The 26169-nt window shown below is 40.9% G+C and overlaps 1 protein-coding gene across 9 annotated transcripts in view; it reads right to left on the bottom strand.

The window, feature by feature from the left end:
* Window positions 1–13111: 13111 nt before the first annotated feature.
* The window catches only part of BIRC6 (baculoviral IAP repeat containing 6), a 227097-nt gene continuing 214039 nt past the window's right edge, over window positions 13112–26169 (bottom strand). For all 9 annotated transcript variants that reach the window (XM_078056150.1, XM_078056152.1, XM_078056156.1 and 6 more), the window contains 3 exons: window positions 19529–19717; window positions 16923–17057; window positions 13112–14256 (listed from right to left, as the gene is read on the bottom strand). In XM_078056150.1, the coding sequence (XP_077912276.1) occupies window positions 14077–14256; window positions 16923–17057; window positions 19529–19717 (504 nt within the window). In that variant the 3' untranslated portion in view covers window positions 13112–14076. The remainder of the gene's footprint in view (window positions 14257–16922; window positions 17058–19528; window positions 19718–26169) is intronic.

Raw genomic sequence — 26169 nt, 5'->3', positions numbered from 1 at the left:
CAAGACCTTAGTACTGAGCATGCCCAGTAGAGATGCCCCGCCCGGGGAGTGTACGGGCGGCTTGGAGGGCGCGGTCGATTTCAGCCCCGCCCTAAAGGGGCGTTGCCAAGAGCTGTAGACGACATGAGGGGGTGGGGTCGTCTTGCACCACCCACTGAGGATTGGGATTAAAATGCAGCTGGAAGCCCGGGTCTCGTCCTGCCAAGAGGTAATAGGCATGGTCTACCGCTTGGGTTCCTCAACATTTTTGGATCAGAACCCTCCTGACTACCTAACCAAGGTCCTTCACGCAAAATGCATGTGGGCCCTTGCTACCAACGTTCGGGTACCATTCCAGGAAGTTCGAGGCCGCCTGAAGTGGAGTCGACCAGCACAAGAACCACCTCTGCAGCGAATAGGTCTTTTTTCTTAGAATGTATTAAACTGTAAGGAAAGTTTTGGGGCTCCTGGCTGGCTCCGTCAGAGAAGCATGCGACTCGATCTCCGGGAAGTGAGTTCAAGTCCCAGGTTGGGTGTTGAGATTACACACATACATGACTAACTAAATAGAAGAAATAAATAACTTTTTTTTAAAGTGTAAGGAAAGTATCTGGTTTTGACGCTACCACTACATAAATCATGACTGAGTGGGACCTGTGGCCCCCCGGCTGGGGCATGGAAGCTTGTGGAGGATAGGCTGAGTCCAGAAACCTGTCACCCCTGCGTGGCTGCCGCTGAGCACGGAGCTGGGGCCTCATTCGCACGTCCTTTCTTTATAGCCAGGCTCCTAGGCCAAAACCGAGGCTCAGAGAGCCAGACCTCAGCGGGGCGGGACTCTGCCCCAGTGGGCCTGAAGCCTGGACTGTGAGAATGCCATGCACTAGCCAGGGTAACCCTGACCACGCCACATTCTTGGAGAAATCAAAGGCAAGCGATCTCTGAAAGAGCCTAGCCCAGTGCCGGCTCCACGAAGGGAACTAAATTCTCAATTCACTTTCCTCCTCCGTAGGCTGTGGAGGGAATGGTGCTCAGCCTCTGCCAGCCGAAGCCAAAGGAAGCCAGACCTGGGTTGAGTGGAGAAGAGCAGATGCCCTAGAATGTCTTCTTATTGAGAAGTAATTAAACGCTATTTGTGCAGGAAATGATATTTAATCAGTGTGTCCTTTTGGTTTTTTTAAGCACAAAATCCAGCACTGTCTAAACCATTTGACAGTTGTTAGAGCTATTAAAGCAGAAACACACTGGCCGCTCAACCAGGTTCCTCACTTGTCCCACACAGTGAACTTGGTGCTTTCTCTATAATTCAAGGTTTGTTTAAGTGAGATATGCTTGACAATAATAGTAAGTATATTCATCTCTCTTCAGGCAAATGGACTCTAGAATAAAAATGTGGGAGAAAAATATATGGTCTCAAATGAAAAAAACAAAAACAAACAAAAAAATGGAGTGGATGGGGCACCTGGATGGCTCAGTCGGTTAAGTGTCTGCCTTTGGTTCAGGTCATGATCCCAGGGTCTTGGGATCTAGTCCTGTATTGGGCTCCCTGCTCAGCGGGGAGCCTGCTTCTCCCTCTACCCCTCCCCCCTGCTTGTGATCTCTCTCTCTCGCTCTCTCTCTCAGATAAATAGGGGCACCTGGGTGGCTAAGTCGTTAAGCATCTGCCTTCTGCTAGGACATGATCTCAGGGTCCTGGGATCGAACCCCACATCAGGCTCCCTGCTCCGAGGGAAGCCTGCTTCTCCCTCTCCCACTCCCCCTGTTTATGTTCCCTCTCTCACTGTCTCTCTCTGTCAAATAAATAAAATCTTTTAGGGCGCCTGGGTGGCTCAGTTCGTTGGGCGGCTGCCTTCGGCTCGGGTCATGATCCCGGAGTCCGGGGCTCGAGTCCCACATCAGGCTCCCTGCTCGGTGGGGAGTCTGCTTCTCCCTCTGACCCTACCCCGTCTTGTGCTCTCTCTTTCACTCTCTCTCTCTCAAATAAATAAAATAAAATCTTTTAAAAAATAAATAAATAAATAAAAATCTTTTAAAAAAATATTTTTTAAAAAACATGGAGTGGATACTGAGCTGGTGAGTAGGATATGTCTACTTTAGGAGTGGCTTGGCTGGACAGTCTGCTGGGAACCCTGATGTCAGGGGTAGATGAACCATCTATTAAGTCTTTTTTCTTGAGCTGGTCAGATTTCTCAGAGACTTTTTAAATTTCCTACCTGGATAAGTGAGGGTCTGGTTGCCAGAGTTCCAGAGCCAAGCAGAGCAAGAAAGCCAGGAGTCTCAGCATTCAAGACCCAGTCTGAATATCAGACCCTGTAGAGACCATGGCAAGGGGAGTGGAAGGGAAGGGGTGGGCAGGGGTTCCTACTGACTGACTCAGCTGTGCAGGAGTCCTCATTGCAGCCCTTCCTCTTCCCCCCCCATAACCTTCAGTGCCAGGGGTATCTCATGCTCCCAGTTGCTGAGTTGTTCAGGGATTCTTCAGTCTAGATACAAGTTTGCCTTAGCTTTTCCCATGGCATTTTTAGGACTGGGCTTTCTCTGGTCATCTACATCAGTTACTAGCTCCCAAACACGGCATCTCATCTCATCTTCTCTTTCCCTGTGGGTTATGTCTTAATTTTTTTTCTTTACCATAAATTTAGTGAGTTTTGAAGGAGAGACAGCATATATTCAACCTACCATGTTTACTCTAGAACCTTAAACTGTACTGTAAATGACATCTTTCTCCAAGTAGCTTCAGGTTTGATACATTTATGCGTTTGAACTAATCCTATCTCATATCTTTCTAAGTAGAAAAAGGAGGCAGGATTGTAATGAGCATTTCATGACCCTTCAGACCTTTTTCATATTCATTAACAAATCTCATGTTTAATAATAATAATTTTTAAATGTTTGTAGCAGCATTTTTAGTATAGCCAAAAACTGGATACGACCCAAATATCCATGCACAGATGAACGAATAAACAAATTTTGATATATTCATACAATGGAATAGTGTTCAACTATAAAAATGAATAAACTATAAATACATATAATATACACAAATACCAAAGTAATTATGCTGAGTGAAATAAGCCAGAAAAACAGAGAACATACCAGTCCATTTATATAAACCTAGAAAATGCAAAGTAATTTCTAATGACAGAAAGCAGATCAGTGATTGCTGGGGGATGGAGAAATGTAGAGGAAAGCAGGGAGGAATAGGAGGGACACTTTTGGGGAGTGAACAGAGATGTTCTCTATCTGATTCTGCTAATGGTTTCATGGGAATATATGTATGAAAAAAACTGTTCAATTAAAATATGTGCACTTTTTTCTTTTTTTTTTAAAGATTTTATTTATTTATTTATTTGACAGAGAGAGACAGTGAGAGAGAGAACACAAGCAGGGGGAGTGGGAGAGGGAGAAGCAGTCTTCCCGTGGAGCAGGGAGCCCATGCGGGGCTCGATCCCAGGACCCTGAGATCATGACCTGAGCCAAAGGCAGACGCTTAACGACTGAGCCACCCAGGAACCCTATATGTGCACTTTTTTCTCTGTCAGTTATACCTCAATAACACCTTTTTAAAAAAATTGTCTGTTGTATAAAACATAAAATCTGATCTCCCAAGACTAATATTCAAAAGCCTTCACCTGACACACAGTTCTTTCTTCCTTCCCACGGCTGGTCCTCTGCTCTTCCCAAGCACTGTGCCTCTCAGAACAAAGGCCCACAAACACCACTAACCCTCAAGAGAGTTAGCTGGGCCTTTGCCCTGCCACAAATAAATTAACATGGATTGAGGATATAAGATAAAGCAGGTATGGTGTTAAACATGGTTAAATGGATATCTCACTTAACTCTTACAATAACTTTTTTTTCTTTAGATCTTTATTTGAGAGAGAGAGAGAGAGAGTGAAAGAGAGAGCATGAGCAAGAGGAGCGTGGGAAGCAGGGGGAGTGGGGGCAGAGGGAGAAACAGACTCCCCGCTGAGGGGGGCCCCCAACACAGGGCTTGATCCCAGGACTCCAGGATCATGACCTGAGCCAAAGGCAGATGTCTAACTGACCGAGCCACCCAGGCACCCCTACAATAACTCTTTAAGGCAAATATTATTAAGCTAATTTGTCAAGTAAGGAAACTGAGAAGTAGGTACCTTGCCTAAGATTACACTAGGATTTGAACCTAGTCTAACCCTTAAAGCTCCATGCTCTCTACATCTGGTGAGTAAAGATGGGTGAGAAGTATGTGACGTATGCAGGTCCAAGCAAGTAGGTAAATCAGTAAAATAACTTCCCTAGCGAACATACTGGAAACAACCCCGGAGCCAAAGTACAGATGCTGAAAATCCCTAACAGCAAAGACTGGAGAAACAGAGGAAAGAAAGGTTGTATGTGGTTGAGGTAGGAATGTTGGTAAGAATGTAAGTCAAGTGGAACAGAATAAGACAACTAACCTCCTTGGTGAGAAGCAAGCAGATCCTGCAAAGGTTTCCTTCTTTGAAAACTGCCCTGGTAAGTGGGGACTGAAGCCAGGCAGCCCCATGGTGTCCCCCTAGGCTTTACTTTGTCCTTGGGGCTCCTAGATTTTGACTCTAACCACTAGCACACTTCCCCTGAAGGGTGTGTTGTTTGTCCCACAAAGCAAAATAAGACCTTTTCCTCGATAGGTCTTCATTCAGGTGAAAAAACTATAAGGTTTCAACAAGACTGCACTAGATGCAGTATGGGTACGAAGGAGACATAAATGTAGATACAGAAACAGTGCCTCTCTGACCCACACAACCCGGGCTTGATCCAACCAGCCCTATTTAGAGAGTGCCATCCCTCCCTCGATTCTAGAACACTTCTGGATGCTTAGAATCACATAAGGGGGCCTCATGCCCTGGGAATGAAGCTCTAAAGGGACCCATATATCACAAACACACAAAATAAATAAAAGAATACATGAGGGTTCCTCTCATTCAAGATCCAAGGACACAGGGTGACCTTGAACAGCTGTCCTCTTGATTTAGGCTGTTTAGACTCTAGAGAAAAGGCATCTCAACATATTATCTATGTCCTGATGAATTAAAAATACAGGGAGGATTTGAGTTGCAGAAGCTCATAGGTAAGAGAAATGACAATTGTTAAATTCCCCTCTTGGCATGAATGCAACGGATTCTTGCATACTTAAGTGCCCTTTCTCAGTAGTGATGCTCATTCGTTTACTATTTGTGTTCTGTTTTTGGTTCTGGAGGTATTAATGAAATAAATTTTATTTACTACAGATATGGACAGTGCCTAGAAAACATTTCACAATTTTAAACAACTCAGATGTACCATTCAAATGAGATGTAATATACTATCAATTCTTCACATTAGCCATTAGATGACATCAAATACTAGAACTGTTGAATTTTTTTGTGTAAAAGATTGGATTAAATATTTTAAATATTTTAAAAGTTTAGCTTTCTTTATTTTTTAAAAAAGATTTTATTTATTTGTCAGAGAGAGAGAAAGAGAGCACAAGCAGGGGGAGCAGCAGGTAGAGGGAGAACCAGGCTCCGCACTGAGCAAGGACCCTGATGTGGGACTTGATCCCAGGACCCTGGGATCATGACCTGAGCCAAAGGCAGATGCTTAAGCAACTCAGCCACCCAGGTGTCCCGAGTTTAGCTTTCTTTAACCAGCATTGATTTAAAGCTTTGAGAGTCATTGATTATAGTTTATATTTTGCTTTTAATTTTAGTAATTTTAGATGTTTTAGAAGAAAAAAATAGAAAACATGAAACTTAACATTTACCTAAATTTACATTTTTGATGAAAATACATTCAAACTTTATATACTTGGGAAAAATTACATTATATATTTTTAATTTTTAGTTTATTGATGTTAGTAGGACCAGGAAAAGGAAGAGGAAAGAATGGATTCTCTCTCCACTAGAGTCTTTTTTTTAAAAAGATTTTATCCGGGGCGCCTGGGTGGCTCAGTCTGTTAAGTGTCTGCCTTCGGCTCAGGTCATGATCCCAGGGTCCTGGGATCGAGCCCCGCATCGGGCTCCCTGCTCCGCGGGAAGCCTGCTTCTCTCTCTCCCACTCCCCCTGCTTGTGTTCCCTCTCTTGTTGTCCCTCTCTCGCTGTCTCTCTGTCTCTCTCTGTGTGTCAAATAAATAAAAATAAAAAGATTTTATTCATTTTTTGACAGAGAGAGACACAGCAAGAGAGGGAACACAAGCAGAGGGGGTGGGAGAGGGAGAAGCAGGCTTCCCGCTGAGCAGGGAGCCTGATGCGGGGCTCGATCCCAGGACCCTGGGATCATGACCTGAGCCGAAGACAGATGCTTAACGACTGAGCCACCCAGGCTCCCCTCTGCTAGAGTCTTCAGAGGAAGAATAGTCCTGCCAACTCCTTGACTTCAGACTTTGGGTCTCCAAAACTGTGAGTGAATAAATTTCTGTTGTTTTAAGCCCCCCAGTTGGTGGTAATTTGTGACAGCAACCCTAGGAACTAACACAAGCATTGAAACATCATTAAGATTTTGTAGAAATAAAGTCAACATAAATAAATTCTATGGAATAGATATGTAATAATATGCTAATTATATGTCTTTATTTCATTACTTATGCAAACAATACATGCCAATCAATAGAATAATTCAACATGCCCAATAATTTAATTATTTCAATTATTTTGATGACTAGCACTTATTATAAAAAACATGGTTTAACACATTTTTGTTTGGGGAGGCACCTGGGTGGCTCAGTTGGTTAAGCATCCGATTCTTGATTTTGGTTCGGGTCATGATCTCGGAGTTGTGAGATTGAGCTCTGAGTTGAGCTCCACACTCAGTGTAGAGTCTGCTTGAGATGCTCTCTCTCCCTCTCCCTCTGCCCCTCCCCCCAAATAAATAAATTAATTAAATCTTTTAAAAAAAAAAAGAAGGGGAGATGAGGACATTCACACGTGAACACAGAGGGAGGAAACAACTACCAACAAGCCCATGGAAAGAGACCTCTGAAGAAACCAACTCTGCCAACACCTTGATTTTGCTGGTGAAGGCTCTTAGTCTGTTGTACTTTGTTATGGCAACCTCAGCAAACTATATAGTAAGCAACACATTCAGCTTTGTCTTTTTGTTTCAGGTACTAATTAGTGGTCTCATAATCCTTTGACAAATCTGGAGGTTCCACCAAGATCATTTTATTTATTTATTTTTTTTTTTAATTTTTTTTTTTTATTTATTCATTTGAGACACAGAGATATATATAGAGAGAGAGCATGAGCAGTGGGAGAAGCAGAGGGAGAGGGAGAAGCAGACTCCCCACTGAGCCAGGAGCCCGATGTGGGGCTCGATCCCAGGACCCTGGGATCATGACCTGAGCCGAAGGCAGACACTTAACCATCTGAGCCACCCAGGCGCCCCATCACCAAGATCATTTTAAAGACCATCATAGGGGCGCCTGGGTGGCTCAGTCAGTTAGCATCCGACTCTTGATTTTGACTCAGGTCATGATCTCAGGGTCATGGATGTAGCCCAGTCAGGCTCTGCATTCAGCGAGGAGTCAGCTTCTCTCCCTCTCTCTCCTTATCCCTCTGCCCCTTTCCCCACTCTCACTGTTTCTTGAGCTCAGACTTCCATTTGTCCTTCAGCTCTGCTGTCAGGTGAGTTAGTCTCCACAATATGAGATATAACTAGTTACATTGTGTCCCCCCCTAATGAATTTATTCTTTTCCCCTACAGTTTGTAATGAAGTAAGTTTTCGGTTTTTTTTAAGATTTTATTTATTTGACAGAGAGACACAGCGAGAGAGGGAACACAAGCAGGGGGAGTGGGAGAGGGAGAAGCAGGCTCTCCGCAGAGAAGGGAGCCCGATGCGGGGCTCGATCCCAGGACCCTGGGACCATGACCTGAGCCGAAGGCAGACGCCCAACGACTGAGCCACCCAGGTGCCCCTGAAGTAAGTTTTCATATAATGTCATTAGGCCTAGTCCTTTTTTAAGAAATCAGACCTTTTGGTGTGGAGGTGTAGCACCATCTGGCAATCAGACCTACATCTTTTATAAGATCATTAAACTTTCTGTTTGCAAGGTACGTCATTTGATAAATACTTGCGCCATCCCTTGCTTGTATTAGTTGTCTACTGCTGTGTAAAAAATCACTATAGAACTTAGCAGCTTCAGACAACAAGCTTTTATTATTTCACAATTCCTGAGGGCCAGGAATCTGGGTGCAGTTTGGCTGTGTGCCTCAGGCTCAGGGTCTCTCACAAAGAGGCTGTCATAAACAAGGCTCAGCTAGGAGAGGATGCTCTCCCAAGCTTATCCTGTGGCATGCCTTCTGTTCTCACTGGCTGTGGGCCAAGGACATCAGTTCCTTCCCACATGGCCTCCCTGTAGGGAAGCCCCCAATGTGGCAGGAGCCTCCTCTCAAAGGGAGATCCAATACGGGGCTACAGTCTGTTTGTAACCTCATCTCAGAAGTATCCCTTCACGAATCTGTGTGTCCAGCCCACATGCAAGGGGAAGGAGGCAGGGCCCACTGGGGTCACCTTGGACGCTGCCTACCACACTGCTTTTCGCGCTGCTTGCTCTGCTTTTGCTGATGTGGGTCTATATGTACGAAGTCTTGCTTCGTGTGTGTATTTTTGCTTTGTCCTGAACTGTCCTTTTCTGCAGGATGTCTAAGGGAGTATTCCATAGGGAATGTGTGAAAACACATGCCCAGTATGTCTCCACTCCAATCCAAGCTGGCCATGAGGTTGTTAAACAGATGACGGTTCGAGACAAAACCATGGATCAAACTTCGCATGGATTCCCTGTACAACCTTCATGGGAGCAACGCACTCCCTGCCTTATCAGTCTATGAAAGAAGGTCATTTTGTTTAAGCTAAAGTCTAACGTCAATGATTATTGGGTCATTGGTCATACAGTCTAGGACTAGTAGGCCTCCACTCAGTTGGAAAATTTGAGATATGGTTACCAAGCACATACTGTTAACCTCACCGGCCCCCTTCTTGGTGTGTTGTAGTTTGACTATGTCAAAGTCTAAACTGCTTCCTGTAAGAACTTCTGCTTCTTATATAAAGTCACACCACAATCCTAACTCTTGAGTTTTCCCTTGGTCAATGGAAAAATTAAAATTAAAAAAAAAAAAGGAAAGAAAAGAAAAAAACCAAACAAACCCTGTTTTACTTAGACTAACAATGGACACTATAGGAAGCTTTTGACAGAAAGAATCAATTGTATGTTTAAAAGACATTCTAAAAAAATTGGGAGACAAAACACCAAACAGACAATAGTGAGCTTTTCTACTTGGGAAAAATGAGGCCTAAAAAAAAAAAAAAAAGAAGTTAACTCCAAGAGTCTCAAAGTCTTTGTAACCTTTTGAATCCTATCCTCGAGTTTCTCTCGTTTTACTCAGCTTTATCTGATTTTCCAAATGAGCTTTTACCCCGCCAGAGTTTTCACAGAACACACACTGTACTAGATCCGATCAACTCTGTGAATAGCAGGGAACTGAATGTATGGATTCCTGAAAAATAAAGGTAGAGGTTAATGAATCTTAAGGTTCATGGCCCCTCCCAAGGCTTTGGGAATGGTTCTAACAATGTAGCCACTTGATCATAAGACTATGTAAAATTTGCTAAAGTAACAGAAAGTAGATTGATTGCCTTGGGCTGGCGGGTGGAGGGGGGCGGGAAGAGGGGGGTGAAAGATAAAGTTAAAAGATACAGATTTTCTTCTAGAGGAAAATGTCCTAAAATTGGCGGTGATGGGCACCTGGGGGGCTCAGTTAATTAAGCATCTGACTCTTGATTTCAGCTCAGGTTGTGATCTGAGGGTGGTGAGAGGGAGCCCCAAGTCAGGCTCTGCACTCAGTGGGGGGTCTGCTGGAGATTCTCCCTCTGCCCCTCCCCGAGCTCACACATGTGCTCTCTCAAATAAATCAGTCTTTAAAAAAAACTGGTGGTGGTGATGGTTACACATATCTGTGAATATACTAAAAACCATTGAATTATACACTTAAATGGGTACATTGTATGGTATGGGAAATATATCCTAATAAAACTTTTTTTTAAAGTAAGATATTTTTAAGTCAGTTAAGTCTATCCTGCCTTCCACTCAGACACACTTCTCCAATCACATGGCATTAGAGCGGCTGTGGTAATTTGGGGGATCTGGGGAGTTGGGGATTTGATTTTGGTATAGTGAGATTTATGTAGTTCGCAGTTGTTTCTACAGATAATTAAGGTATTGCTAACCATTGCAGCGTAGGCATGGCTTCCAGGAATACGCCCATAGCCAGCTCCCTGTGCTCACCTATTAGGGAACAAAAATACAGCTCATGCTCCCTCTCCAAAATAAATAAATCTTAAAAAAAAAAAAATTCTTTTAAACTTTACAGTATTATAAATCTAGATGAACCCAAAGCCCTGCCATGCTCTGACCACCTTACCCAAGACAGAGGAATCCGTGCAGCAGCTTGGCCCGGGCTCCAAGTACCAGTCCTCTGCTACCCTGGCTGCCTGCTCCAGCTGTCTATCCAGCTCCCCTCAAGGTCTGCAACCGGATTTGTACCTGTGTCTTGGTTGACCCAGTGGGCATGTCTGTTTCTTTTTTTTATTATTTTATTATGTTATGTTAGTCACCATACATCACTAGTTTTTGATGTAGTGATCCACGATCCATTCTTTTCGTGTAACACCCAGTGCTCCATGCAGTACGTGCCCTCCTTAATACCCATCACCGGGCTAACCAATCCCCCCTCCCCCTCCCCTCTAAAACCCTGTTTGTTTCTCAGAGTCCATAGTCTCTCATGGTTCATCTCTCCCTCCAATTCCCGCCCCCCACCATTTTTCCCTTCCTTCTCCTAATGTCCTCCATGCCATTCCTTATGTTCCACAAATAAGTGAAACCATATGATAATTGACTTTCTCTGCTTGGGCATGTCTGTTTCTATCTTGGAAACTTTTGTCTTCCATGATCCAAGCCCTCCTACCTTTCTAACATTACAGCCTACATTTCATTTGACTATCGTATGTTATCTTTTTTTTTTTAAGATTTTATTTATTTATTCGACAGAGAGAGAGACAGCGAGAGAGGGAACACAAGCAGGGGGAGTAGGAGAGGGAGAAGCAGGCTCCCCGCCCAGCAGGGAACCCGATGTGGGACTTGATCCCAGGACCCTGGGATCACGACCTGAGCCAAAGGCAGACGCTTAACTGAGCCACCCAGGCACCCCTTGTACTTTATCTTACAATCCAATGTGCTACTGAGTTTTCCCCTCGTTCTCCTGTGTCTGTAATAACTTCTTTCTGCTGGCTTTTTTTTTTTCTTTTTAAGGTTTCTTTATTTTTGGGCGACTGGGTGGCTCAGTGGTTGAGCGTCTGCCTTCGGCTCGGGTCGTGGTCCCAGGGTCCTGGGATGGAGTCCCACGTCAGGCTCCCTGCTCGGCGGGAAGCCTGCTTCTCCCTCTCTTACTCCCCCTGCTTGTGTTCCCTCTCTCACTGTGTCTCTGTCAAATAAATAAATAAAATCTTAAAAAAGAAAAGATTTCTTTATTTTTGAGAGAAAGCATGAGCAGGGTGAGGGGCGGAGGGAGAGGGAGAGAGAATCTCAAGCGGACTCTGTGCTGAGCACGGAGCCCCATACAGGCCTTGATCTCACGAAGCTGCGATCATGACCTGAAGTGAAATCAGGAGTCGGACACAAGCGAGCCACCCAGTGCCCGTGCCTAACTGCTTTATCCTCATCCTTCAAGACTCAGGCCACCTTCCTTGAGGAAGCCTTTCTGGACCACATCCTCTCAATGCCCATTAATATTCTGCCTGAGCTCAGTGTTCCTCCTTTGTGTTCCCAAGAGCACCCTGTGAACTCTATCAGAGAACCTCTCAATTGTACCGACATGTGTCCATGTCTGTCATTCAACCCTCAAGTGCAGGAACCTGTACCTACCACCAAAGTGAGTGCTCAAAGTCAGCATCCTAGATGGAACCATGTTAATCAGTCTCAAATTTAGACTTTTAGGTCTTGGGTTTGTTTTTTTTAAGATTTTATTTATTTGACAGAGAGAGACAGAGAGAGAGAGAGAGGGAACACAAGCAGGGGGAGTGGGAGAGGGAGAAGCAGGCTCTCCGCTGAGCAGGGAGCCCGACGCGGGGCTCATGGACCTGGGGATCATGACCTGAGCCAACACGTAACCAACTGAGCCCCCTACGCGCCCCTAGGTCTTGGTTTATTAAAAACATGAATTGGACCTTAGAGTACTGGTATTGTTACTTTCCTCTTATAAAACTTTCTGAAGACTAGTGGTGTGAATTGGAGAAAATGACCCAACCTTATTTCAGTGATTAAAAATAAAATCCTGGGGCACCTGGGTGGCTCAGTTGGTTAAGCGCCGGCCTTCGGCTCAGGTCATGATCTCCAAGTCTGGGATCGAGCCCTGCATCGGGCTCCTGCTCAGTGAGGAGTCTCCTTCTCCCTCTCCCTCTGCCCCTGCCCCCCACCCCCACTCCTGCACGCGCGCTCTCGCTCTCTCAATTAAATAAATACAAATCTTAAAAAAAATAAAATAAAATCCTAAGTTGGAGGCAAACAATACACCTGATACAGCTTTCATCATCCATCCCTGACAGGACCCTGACAGGAAAAAAAACGAAAAGCCTAGAGGACTGACGACTATCCTTTTACTTCTTATTGCTGAGTATTTTAAACCTAGATTTTAGCTAGCATGTGTGTGAGTGACATTTAATTGACTCTTCTTTCTCATAAATTGACTCTATTTTGTCATTCTTGGTGTATGTAGCTTACCACCCACCACACCTAACGGTGTGTGTTACAACTTTTCATCTCCCCTCCCTTATCCATGCTTAGGGAGCACTATGTCTTGTACATCAGACAGTATCATACTCCCTAGTTCCCCTTTTTCTTCACAGAGCAGCTCAGTGTTCAGAATACAGCTTCTCCTTCTGGTCACCTCCAGATTCAAGGTTTCCACACACCACTTCATTTTATATAAATACTGTCAAAAATCACCTTAGCTTTTCCTTTGTGATCCGTGGTCTTTGAAAAAATATCCTTTCCTTTCCCATGCTTAGGTCTTCCAAGTGTCCAATTCTTTGTAGAAAGAGCATTTCACACCACGGCAAACTGTTTTAGAAACAAGACATACTAATACACCTAAGTCTTTATTTATTTGGCTCTAAGAAGAATTTGCATGAAAATGAGCCTGTGTGGCAGGTACAGAACGTACTGTGACAGCACCAGAGAGGAATGCTCTCCGCTCTACAGAGCCTCAGTGTTTTCATACATACATGTGACTTCAGTAATAAAACCAGAGTCCAGGAAAAAAGGAGCCCTTTAGGAAAAAATCAGTTTAGAGTGACTTTTCAAATTGACCATTCCTTCTCATATACTTAAATTCAAATAACGGATACATTCACAGGCCCAAATGTTGGCATAGAATAAAATCATGTTCATTTATTTTTTCTGCATCTTAGAATTAGAAGGCATAAAATTAAATACGTTGAATGTAATAAATTCATCCATACAAGTGCAAGTCTCCAGCTATAATGCATTTTATGGCATATTTATCATTTAAAAAAATGTACCAATAAATCAAAAAAGAGGGAGTATGTCCATTTAACCTTTATTTAAGTGTATGTAGGAGGTCTTCAGAAATCAAAGATGAGCATGAAGATATGGCCAAACATAAAATCTATCAAATTCAGTGAAAAGTTGCTGACTTTAAATAGTAGTTGTAAGAATGACCAATATATATTCTTTGTTAACAACCCCTCACTCTACAGTAAAAAAAAAAACAAAATAAACATTCAGTAAACATTCTTTCCTAAGGTAGTTTCCCTTATATATCAGTGATTTATCCATTTCTTTGTATACACAAATTTGTTGAACATACCAATCAGTGGTTCTCACAATTGAAAAATAAAAGCACAAAAAAGTTTACACTCTTGTACAGGTAAAGAAAAGATCACCTTGAATTAAACTGGATCTCCTTAAGGGCATAGTATAGTTTCAGTTTCAATAACTATTACATAATTAGTTTCTTACATACAAATATTGACATATTTGGCTTGTGCTTCAAAGCCTTTGTGTCTACGAAGTCCATGTCACTGCAGCTCATAATTTGAAGTCACTGGGGAGGTCTTTACTGCTGCTGGGTTTGCCCTGATCATGCACTAGAGTCTCCTCAGCACCCGCTGCAGCGCTGCACAGCTCCGAGGCATCATCAGCATCGGGGTCCAAGCCTTCGGGACAGGGAAGTTTTAGCAGCTCTTCCCGGAGCTGAGCAGTGTGACGCTGTATAGGGGAAAACGAGCGATGTAAGAATTACTAACCCTGATATTCTAACATAACATCATTTGAGGGAGGAACTGAGTTTAAAACAAAACCCAAAGCATTAGGCCTACAAATATTTATTGAGCACCTTCCTTATGTTAGCTACTGTAAGAAGCAGTGAACAAAATGGGCAAAAACCTCTAACCTCAAAATAACTGATGTTGCTGAAAAGCCCCGAGTAGCACGCGCACAGCTCCTACCCACGCCGCCTACCCCGGTAGGAGAGACAGCATTACTGATGATTTGTAAGGTACCATTCACGTATGGTAGATACACTTTGAAATTACAGACAGTAACATCTTGACTTATAATACATCTTGTCTCTGGCTAAATATTTTTTAAGACTGATTTTTTAAATTAATTAATTAACGAGAGAGAGAGAGAGAGAGAGAGAGAGCACATGCGCACATGCGAGCAGAAGCAGTGGGAGCGGGAGGCAGAGCAGGCAGAACAGGAAGAGGGAGAAGCAGACTCCCCGCTGAGCAAGGAGCCTGATGAGGGACTTGACCCCAGGAAGCAGGGATCATGACCTGAGGCGAAGGCAGATGCTTAACTGACTGAGCCACCCAGGCATCCCTCTGGCTAAATATTTTTGACAGCAAGTCCATAAATGAAAATAAACCCACCATTATTTTACTGAATACAAACACGTATTCATCAGGTACCAGGTCTTGTGTAGAACATCTGCAAAATGTTTTACACTAACAGTCTCACGTAATGCTCAGAAAAAGCCTCAAACAATTTTATTTATTTTTAATTTTTTTGACATATAATGTATTATTTGTTTCAGGGGTACAGGTCTGTGATTCATCAGTCTTACACAATTCACAGGCTCACCATAGTACTAACCCTCCCCAATCTCCATCACCCAGCCACCCCATCCCTCCCACCCCCCTCCACTCCAGCAACCCTCAGTTACAATTTTATCATCCTATTTTTTTTTCGTAAGTAGGCTCCATGCCCAGTGTGCAGCCCAACACAGGGCTCAAACTCATGACCCTGAGATCAAGACCTGAGCTGAGATCAAGTCGGACGCTTAACCAACTGAGCCACCTGGGTGCCCCCCTAAATTTTTTTTCTAATTTAAGCAAGTGAAAAAGAACCAGAGAGATTATATAATTTTGTATTCTACCATTTAGAGAAAGATGTAGAGATATTAACAGAGAGGGGACAGTTGTCTATAAATATTAATTTTTGGTTTATAATTTTCTATTGGGAGAGAGATGACCTCAAGTATCACACCAGGGCTTTGAAAATTAACTAACCAATGTTTACAGAACAATTTTTATATATGAGACACTGTGTTCAACACTGACAATATAAAAGCAATGAGTAGAATAAGGAAGATATAATCTCTGACTTCACAGAGACTAACTTTGGGTTGGAGGCCTAAGACCTATAAACAAGATAATAACAACTACACACTTGTAGCCATTTGTAAGGTTTCAAAATATATTAACATGCTGGTTAACTCGTAACTTCTCTAGCTCCAATTTCCCTTCCACTGTGGACAACAGGAAAAAACATTAGGGAAGGAGAAAGAAAAATTTGACAATTATAAGGGCTTAGCTGAGGGGGAATCCTATGTCTTTATTGTGGGATTATTAAGCCAAGTAGCTGCATATGTTTCTCAAGTAGCACTCAGCAGCGAAGGTATAGTTGGATGACAGAAATTTGGGCTGATTCAGGGATAGAGATTTCCAGGCCTGAGCGACACAGAAATAACAGAGTAAAAGAATCTGAGATATAAGCAAGACACCAACTGACATAACAAAGCCAAAGAAGGGTGGACTTTCGTCACTAAGGTTTTGTTTAAAAGAAAGAGCTATCTAAACACAGGTTTGGGGAAGATCGATTTGGTTATGGACTACAGAAAGAACTAGAAGGGGAGAACTAAGTCCAAGGAAGCTGGTCAAACAGACTAAGCTGTGGGAACTGAAAAGAAACAATGGGGAGAGGGGAGGCAGCCTCCCCCTGAAGGCAGCACTGATAAGACCTAGTACTGACCAAGTATACTAGATGAAGGAGGAGTGAAATAGTATCTGAAGATTTTAAGACAGAGAAAAATGATTTATATGAAAAATATAGGGCGCCTGGGTGGCTCAATCAGTTAAACGACCGACTCTTGTGTGTTTTAACACACAGAGGGTATTATAGAAGCTTAAACTGAAGTGATCTAAGTCAAGGCAGGTTTCCATAAAGTTAAATTTAAGCTGCAGATGAATGGCAGTGAGCTAGCAAGAGCAGGTGAAAATGAGAGTAAAGGCCTGGAGGGGAGAGTTGAGGGAGCAGAGAGGGGAGCCAGGGTCGCTGGTGTGGAGAACTGGGTGTGGGGACCTTGGGTAGAATGAAAAGTAAACTGCAAAAGAGAAAAGGTAAAGAATAAAAAAAGTCATTCACAGAGCACATGTTGTTGTCAACATCCTTTTTAGGAAGTGTCAACTCATTGTCAAAAATTGATGTCCCTTTTCTACAGACTTTTGGGTAGCAACTTAGGCCTCTGAACTTAAATGTTGTTTCTCTGAGTCCTGATTCCTCTACCACCTGGTAACTAGGGCTCTGTCAATGACTCTACAGCTCTTCTTGGGAAGCCGCCAGCAGGGCTCCTGTTGGGACGGCTTACTCACCTTGAGGGCTGCGGCGTGGTGAGACATAGTTCTGCCCACCCGCTTATCACTGCTGTACTGCTGGATGTCCGCAATCCACTCCTCACACTGGGCCATGATCTCAACTCTTTTCAAGTAAAAGTGTTTGTGTATAACCTTGAGAATAAAACAGCCAAGGCAACAAAAGGTGTTCGGGTCAGAATTTACAAAGAAATGAAATTTAAAAGACAATCGCAACGTTTTTGTCTCCACAAAACTCAGTTTAGTGAATTTTACATTAACAGGGAGGAATCAGGCTAATGACATCAGCTGACGTGTGTTGAAATGCCCAGCTCTACAGGAGAAAACAATGCCCAAGATAAACCAGACATTCAAACAGTTAATCCTATCAGAGAGAATAAAGACAAATACAATGTAATATATTCACAAGGTGAGCACTGTAAATTAATAACCAGGAGAAAATAATTAGGAGGGTACTGACAACAGAAAAACTGGCAAATTTTCAACCTTTAAAAGAGAACTCTATAAATACCTAAATAACTAAAAACATTCCAAATGTCAAAGATATTGATACAGAAATCAGAACAGAGCCCTAAAAACAGGCACTATTACTACTTTGTTAATTTTATCTTCTGGTTAATTTATAGTTAAGATTGTACTTTGTAACGTTAACTTTCCTCGTTTGCTTGAGAGTGAGCGAGCACACGTGCAAGGAGGCTTCCTGTGCGTGGACTGGAGGGAGGGGCAGAGACAGACGGACAGAGAGAGTCTTAAGCAGGCTCCATGCCCAGTGCGAAACCCCACGTGGGGCTCCATCTCACAACTCTGAGATTGAAACCAAGAGCCACCCAGGCGCCCCAAAGGTAACCTTCCTTGTAATAACCGTGGTTTTTACATGCAACTTAAAAAATTCTCTTTGAAAAATTAGAATTTCTTCCTTCCTGTGTAAGCAGTAGGAGTCTACTTCTGACATATTTAAGTTAGAAAATAGATCAATTTGGAAATATATCAATTAAAAAATACTATTCTGGGGGCGCCCCTATCCTGACTTCTTTAAGCATGTTAGTTTTACTCATTTCTGAACTTTTTATAAAAGGAATCATGAAATGTACTTGTTTATGCTTGGCTTCTTATATTGTAGTTATATTTGTCCACACTAACGTGCATAGCAGTTCATTCATGCTACTGTATTCCATTTTATGAATATTCCATAATTTGTCTATTCATTCTTTTGATAGACAAGTGAAGTGTTTCCAGTTTTTGACAGTTACAAATAATGTTATGAACATTCTCTATACCCAATTTCTAGGAAGCACATACCAAGTAGTAGAACTGCTAGTCACTCAGCATATATTCAGCTGATCAGATTCTGCTAAAGAGTTTTCCAAAGCAGCTATACTGATTTATATTCCCATCAGAAGTGCATCAGAGTTTCAGTTGCTGCACATCCTAACATTTGGTACCAAAAGCCTTTAAATTCCTAGATATGCCGAAGAGTTAGAAAGGGGCCAGACAATGTGGGGCTTTGTAGGCCATGGTAAGGACGTTGGGTTTTCTTCTTCATATAATGGGAAGTCAATGGAGACGATGAGATTATGTGTGGTAATCTCTGCAGAAGGACAGGAGTGGAAGCAGGAAGACTGGTGAGGAAACTACTTCAAATATCCAAGCAAGAGGTAGGTAACAGTGGCTTGAAATAGGTTGGTAATGGCCAAGATGGTTTTAACCACCGTATTTTCATTATGTTTTGGAGGGTGGAGCCCAACAGGATTTGTCATTAGACTGAACGTGTTATGTCAGAAAAAGAATCAAGTCACAAGGGGTACAGGTTTGGGGCTTAGATGACAGTGCTTTTACTGAGAGAGGGAGGGAAGTAAGGAAGAATATAATCATATTGGCATGCGTGGGTGGCTCAGTCGGTTAAGCGTGTCTGCCTTCGGCTCAGGTCATGATCCCAGGGTCCTGGGATCGAGCCCCGTCTCGGGCTCCCTGCTCAGCGGGGAGCCTGTTTCTCCCTCTGCTGCTCCCCCTGCTTGTGCTCTCTCTCTTTCTCTCTCGCCCTCTGACAAATAAAGAAAATCTTTAAAAACAAACAAAAGAATACAATCATATTTTAGGAAGATTATGGAGAGACAACTAACCACAGGGAGAGTCACTTTTCAGGTGATGAAATAAAAGCACTTGTGAATATCAAGACAGGTTTCAGAAACTTACTAAGTCCAACTTTTTCCTAAAGGAAAGAAAATGTCTTCTCTTCAATATTCACACACGGATATTAGTATAAGGGCAAAGTTTCTATTTGTAAGACAACTTTAGAAAGTACCTTGACCTCTAATAAAAAATAATATTTTTATGAGAACTACTTTAAAAACACAGTTTGCTAGTAGAATGGTAACTGTTAAAAATAAGAAATTAAAATATTGTCCCAAAATATAGTCAGATGCCTTGTAGGAAGTAGGTGGTTTTAAAATTCACCTCTATTATATTATTACTCATCTTTTATGATTAAAAGTATAGTTAAGTTTAGTATACCACAGACTATCTAAATATAAAGGCAGGTACAATACTAATAAACAATATTCTATAATGCCTTTAATAAAGTATTTCATTAATTTTATTGAACATACCTCTTTAAAGCACGGTGAAGGGTTTCTGATTTGTTCTAGCATTGCCCACTTAACCGTTGCTTGTCTAATGTTTCCATCATATTCTCGAGAACTCTGTGTGCCACTGGGAGTGCCTCTGGACCGTTCATATCCTGGTTCATTAAAATAAGGCTCAGCTACTAATATAAGGGACTGAACAGACACCAACACCTGAGGAACAAAGAAATAAAGACAAGTTATAATTGGACATTTTTATTACCAGTAAACTGATATCTTTTAATATGTGCTTCCACATATTTTTATCACCATAGAATTGATGTTAATCATTAGGACACTGAAATACTGTATTATTATTATGTTTTTAAGATTTTATTTATTTATTTGACAGAGAGACAGAGCGAGAGAGGGAACACAAGCAGGGGGAGTGGGGGAGGGAGAAGCAGGCTTCCCGCTGAGCAGGGAGCCCAATGTGGGGCTCCATCCCAGGACCCTGGGATCATAACCTGAGCTGAAGGCAGACGCTTAACGACTGAGCCACCCAGGCGCCCCTGAAATACTGTATTATTAAAAGCAAAATTAAAATAGGTACAGTAGTGGGGCACCTGGGTGGCTCAGTCAGTTAAAGTATCTGCCTTTGGCCCAGGTCATGATACCAGGGTTCTGGAAACGAGTCCCGTATCAGGCTCCCTGCTCAGCGGGGAGCCTGCTTCTCCCTCTGCCCTCTCCCCGCCCCCCACCCCACTCATGCTCTCTCTCTCTTTTCCTTGCAAAAATAAATACAAAAAATCTTTTAAAAAAACAGGTACAATAGACTCATAATATTTGTATATCTTATATTTTATATTCTTGAATCCTTGAAAAAAACAGAACTAAAGATATTTCCTGAAACTGCTATAAAAACATTTATTTATAAACATCCCACACCAATTTAAACATTGTGCTCTAACTGTCCTGACTCTCAAAGAGCATAATGGTAACCATGCACTCTTAATAATACTCACTTGTAGGAAAAATGAGCCAAGACGCAATCTTTATTTTTACTCCAAGGAAAATAAATACTTTTTAAAGGCATCTTGTATTTGCCTTTTTTTTTAATAACTTTTTTTTTTTTTTAAGATTTTATTTATTTATTTGAGAGAGAGAGAGATAGCGAGAGCAGGAACACAAGCAGGGGGAATGAGAGAGCGAGAAGCAGGCTTCTTGCTGAGCAGGGAGCCCGATGTGGGACTCCATCCCAGGACCCTGAGATCATGACCTGAGCCGAAGGCAGATGCTTAACGACTGAGCCACCCAGGCGCCCTTGTATTTGCCTTTTTAAAAAAGATTTATTTCTTTTAGAGAGTGAGAGAGCACAAGTGTTGAGGGGCAAAGGGAAAGGGAGAGAGAATCTCAAGCATACTCTGTGCTGAGCATAGAGCCGGACGTAGGGCTCGATCTCACAACCCTGAGATCACGAACTGAGCCAAAACCAAGATTCGGACATTTAATCAACTGCTCCACTCAGGTTCCCCTGCTTTTTAAAACATACACCACTTTGGGGGGCACCTGGGTGACTCAGTAGGTTAAGCAGCTGCCTTCGGCTTAGGTCGTGTTCTCAGGGTCCTGTGATCAAGCCCCACATCGGACTCCCTGCTCAGCCGGGAGCCTGTTTCTCCCTCTCCCTCTGCCTGCCACTCTGCCTACTTGTGCTCTCTCTCTCTCTGTAAAATAAATAAATAAAATCTTAAGAAAAACCAAACAAACATACACCACTTTGGAAGTATACAAATGCTACTTTATTTTTCTTCAGTGAACTCAGCTATGTAGGAGTCATAACATTCATTTTATGGAATTTTCTGGAAACTTGGATTATCTGACTTATTTACTCATTTTATTCACAGCATACTTTACTGTAGCCATAAAACTGGGCATGAAAAAAACAGTAAATTAAGAAATCTTTGGAAGGAAAAGATTTCTCTTTTTTAAAAGGAATTGATTTTCAATATTAAAAATTATCTAGCTCTGAGAACAATGTAAAATATTTAAGTCAGAGACCACAGTAAGCAGAATAACTTACCCCTTCAGAACCTATTTCTTGGTCATCTGTAAAATGAAGATAACAACTACTTAAAGAATGGCTGTGAGAATTAAATAAACTTTCATTGGGAGTTAAGCAGTAGTGCTCATTAAGTTTAATTTATCCACAGTGGCTATTCTTTCTTGGAGTAAAAATAACAGCAGGCATCCACAAAACAGTATAATGTAAAACAAAATCATTTCTACTCTGAAAATAGTCTTTTTACTTAATGTAACATGGGCCTGCAGAAAAGCAGTCAGCATGAGTTCCATTTTTTTTTTTTAAAGATTTTATTTATTTATATAACAGAGAGAGCGAGAGAGGGAACACAAGCAGGGGGAGTGGGAGAGGGAGAAGCAGGCTTCCCACCGAGCAGGGAGCCTGACATGGGGCTCGACCCCAGGACCCTGGGATCATGACCTGAGCCGAAGGCAGCCGCTTAACCGACTGAGCCACCCAGGTGCCGCATCATGAGTTCCATTTTGATCAACAAAACTTAAAAGAGCTACCTGGATCAAACCAAAATATGATGTTTATCATAGCTACATCTGGCTAAAGTGTTAAGAATATGAGCTGACAATGAATAACAGAAAAACACCCATTACATAGCATAGTATATTAATATACATACAGTTATATTTAAGTTAATAATAAACAATATATTTTCATTCTATAATACAGGTTCCCTGATTCCTCGTCAATCCTTTGATACTTTAACAAAGTCAAGAGTTACAGACTTTTATTCATAAGCTGAATTTACAGTCCCTCTCCTCTTCAGTTTTATATTAGTACCCACAAAAGTGCAAGAAGTTTTCATTGTAATTTGTTTGGAACTGACCAAATCAAGAACCATGTAACAGCTTCCTTTCACTATCTGTGTGAAAACAAAAATTTTAAAGCTGTTGGATGGTCTTCTACCAGGCCACTCAACTAGTTAGCAATCAAGTCTCCTACAGTTTTATATATTCATTTGGTCACTTTATTCCTACCATTATCCATTCTTGTGACTCATTCTTATCTTATCCTTAGACTATCCACTAATTTGGCATATTCCTCCTTCTACCCCACATCCCTTAGGAATTATTAACTTTTGATTTCCTGTATTTTCATGTTGTATCTAAAATTTTATTATGGATATTTCAAACATAGGAAAGTACAGAGTATGTAATCCAAAATACTAATTTGCAACAAGAAACTCTATTAGAAGAAATAATAACATCTTTGGTGTGAGGGAAACTCTTAATTAGTAAAATGCTTTTAGCCTTTTAAAATAGTAAGTACCTGCCTCTGGAAAATTATGCTGCTATTGAGTAGGACTGTAAACAGTGGATGATTTCCAGAACTTTCCATTTTAAGAAAAATTGTTTCAGGGGAGCCTGGGTGGCTCAGTTAAGCATCTACCTTCAGCTCAGGTCATGATCTCAGGGTCCTGGGACTGAGCCCAACATTTGGCTCCCTGCTCAGCGGGGAGTCTGCTTCTCCCTCTCCCTCTGCTCCCCGCCCCCACCACTCATGCTCACTCTCTTGCTTGTTCTCACTCTCAAATAAATAAAATCTTTAAAAAAAAGAAAAAGAAAAATGGTTTCATATATATATAATTATATATATATAAATAAAAATTATATATATATATAAAATGCTTATTTTATATATATATATATATATATAACAATTTTATTTATATATTTGAGAGAGAGACAGAGAGAGCACAAGCAGGGGGAGGAGGAGAGGCAGAGGTATAAGCAGACTCCCTGCTGAGACACGGGGCTCGATCCCAGGACCCCGGGATTAAGACCTGAGCTGAAGTCAGACACTTAACTGACTGAGCCACCCAGGTAATGGTAATATCTATTATAAATGGTTGATTACATGAACCATAAATTATGTTTAACTCCTCTTGCATATGACATCTTTATTAACATCCAACTGGATGAAACTATTCACAAGGCATTATAATAGGTATTTTAAGTACATTATAGCAACATTAAAAACTAGTTATAGCAATGCTAAAATTTGGTGCTACTGTAACAATTCTGATGAAAGTTTTAATGAATAAGACTTTTGATTTTAAATTGTGCTAATAGTTAAGACAATTACTATGTTACTGATGGATATGAGACCTATGTCATAAGACTACCATATGTGATATTTTTATACAAATAACCATTATTCTTTTAAGAATTTCACTACAGAGAAACCAAGCAATTCTAATAAAGCTTGCCACTGTTCAAAATATCTTGGAATTGTTTTTAATTGTATATAGCCTTCAGAAACTTTTTGTGGAATAATTTCAATCTGGCAAAAGTACTTTTATCCTTTGTGCACATGTGATAAATAAAAAGGTAAAACAATGTTGGTTCTCAAAATCTAACCAAGAAGAAAATTAAGTAATTTTCCCTGATCCTCCCTAGTTTGCCCCTGAAGAAGTTTCTAACAGAGCACAAAGAGCAATGTTTTCCTGACTGCATGCATTTATTTCTTGTATAATATATAATAAAAGAACCTCACAAAGAGACCAGTATTTCTTAGGACAGATGCAAAAATCCTCAAACAAAATGCTAGCAAACTGAATCCAGTAATATATAAAAAGAATTATATACCAAGAGACCAAGTGGATTTATCCCAGGAATGCAAGGTTGGTCTAACACCCCAAAATTAGTATAATACATTGTATTAATAAAATTTAAAAAATAGTAGAATCATTTCAACAGATGCAGAGAAAGTATCTGATAAAATCCAACATCCATTTGTAATAAAAATACTCAGTAAGCCAGGAATAAAGAGGAATGTCCTCAACCTGATGAAGAGAATTTATGAAAAACTCACAGGTAACATGACACTCAATGGGGAAAGACTGAAAGCTTTCTTCCCTAAGATCTGGAGGAAGACAAGGCTATTCACTTTTGCACAGAAAAGAGAGCCTCCTCTTGCTCCTGCCCAAGTCAGTTTGTCACAGATCTGAAAACCTAGACTCAGGAAACTATCTAAAATAAAGAGAATGTCATATAGTAACTATTATCATTTATAAAACTAAAAAAATCAGAAATGAAATATTTAGTCAATAATGGAGAAACAGTTCAATTACAGTATATGAACTCAAAAGATTATTAATTATAAAAACATAACTTGGAAAAATGGATATGCTCTAATGTTAAGTGAACAGAACAATGTACAAATGATGTATCTAATATCTTAATTATCATTCTGTGAACTATGTATACAACAACAACAAAAAAAAAACCCTAAAGGGAATATATAGAAAAGAAAATTTTTATGTATGGGTACTTAAGTTTCCAAACTTGTAAAATTTAAATCCCTGAGCATAAGTTGCTTTATTTCACAGATTTTGGGTATATATTAGGTATATAGGCAATATAAAAGTTAAAAGCAAATTAAATTTTAAAATAAAAAGCTTTGAAAATTATAATTTTTTAAATTATATAAATTCAACAAAAAATTCAATTCTCAGCTAAGTCTAATTTACTTTATGAAAAATAGGATATCTCTGAATTTCCTTTTGTAGTAAAACTTGTCATAAGCTTAGTTTGTGTTGACAAGAGTAATATACACGTAAAAAAAATATTTTAAAGTTTTTGGATTAGAATTGAAATAATCACTTCTAAAATGAAGCAGTACTTGGGAGGAATATTCTAGTAACTTTCTTATAGTTCTCTGCATGAATCATCTAACTTTTTTTCTTGGTCTCAAGATTAACAAAAAGGGAAAAATTATTGGTACTATTTTCTTTTTTTTAAAGATTTTATTTATTTATTTGACAGAGAGAGCATGCACAAGCAAGGGGAGCAGCAAGCAACAGGCAGAGGGAGAGGGAGAAGCAGGCTCCCCGCTGAGCAGGGAGCCAGATATGGGGCTCAATCGCAGGACCTTGGGATCATGACCAGAGCTGAAGTAAGACGCTTAACCAACTGAGCCACCCAGGTGCCCCTTGGTACTATTTTCTTAATTCATGAGGATACTGCAAAGTCTTTCCAGAGAACCAAAAAAGTGACATCCTAAGGAATTATTTTTCATATCTTCTTTCACCTAATTCAAAATAAGAGTGTAGAAAAAGAATCTTTTCAGGGTAGGCTTAGCTGGAGATAATTTATGGTGGTTTCCCTTAAACACTAAACTTTAAATGTGAGTTTAAACTATTATGAGCAGTAATGATTTGTTTCTGCTTCCTCAATAAACAAGCAAAAAAGTTAATTCATGTTATTAACATGCTTACCTGTTCATCTCTTAGCTGGGATTCTTAACTATGGAGGTAAAGCCTCAACAAAAAGCATTTGATGGGCTATAATACAACATATTATGTGCTCAAGTGGTATGTGGAAATTAATTTCCAAAATTCAAGACTATAAAATATGTGTGTCAAATGCTCTGCAAAATAAGAACTTCAAATCCCAAGTTTTATGAATTCTAGGACAGTGCTTCTGAACCTCAGATGAGTCCCATTATTAAGGAGATTACAGAAAAACAGTATTATATGTGGAAGAAAATGTAATACTAGTAGTTTAATAATTCTACTCACATGAGTTTAAGCCCTGTAAGGGACTGGGAGATGGGAGAAAATTATGTCTTATGTTATCTTTTTGCACCATAG

The sequence above is a fragment of the Halichoerus grypus genome, chromosome 10, assembly GCF_964656455.1.
Source record: "Halichoerus grypus chromosome 10, mHalGry1.hap1.1, whole genome shotgun sequence".
Taxonomy (NCBI): domain Eukaryota; kingdom Metazoa; phylum Chordata; class Mammalia; order Carnivora; family Phocidae; genus Halichoerus; species Halichoerus grypus.
The sequence above is the reverse complement of the archived record's forward strand: the minus strand, read 5'-3'. Positions and strand labels throughout refer to the sequence as shown.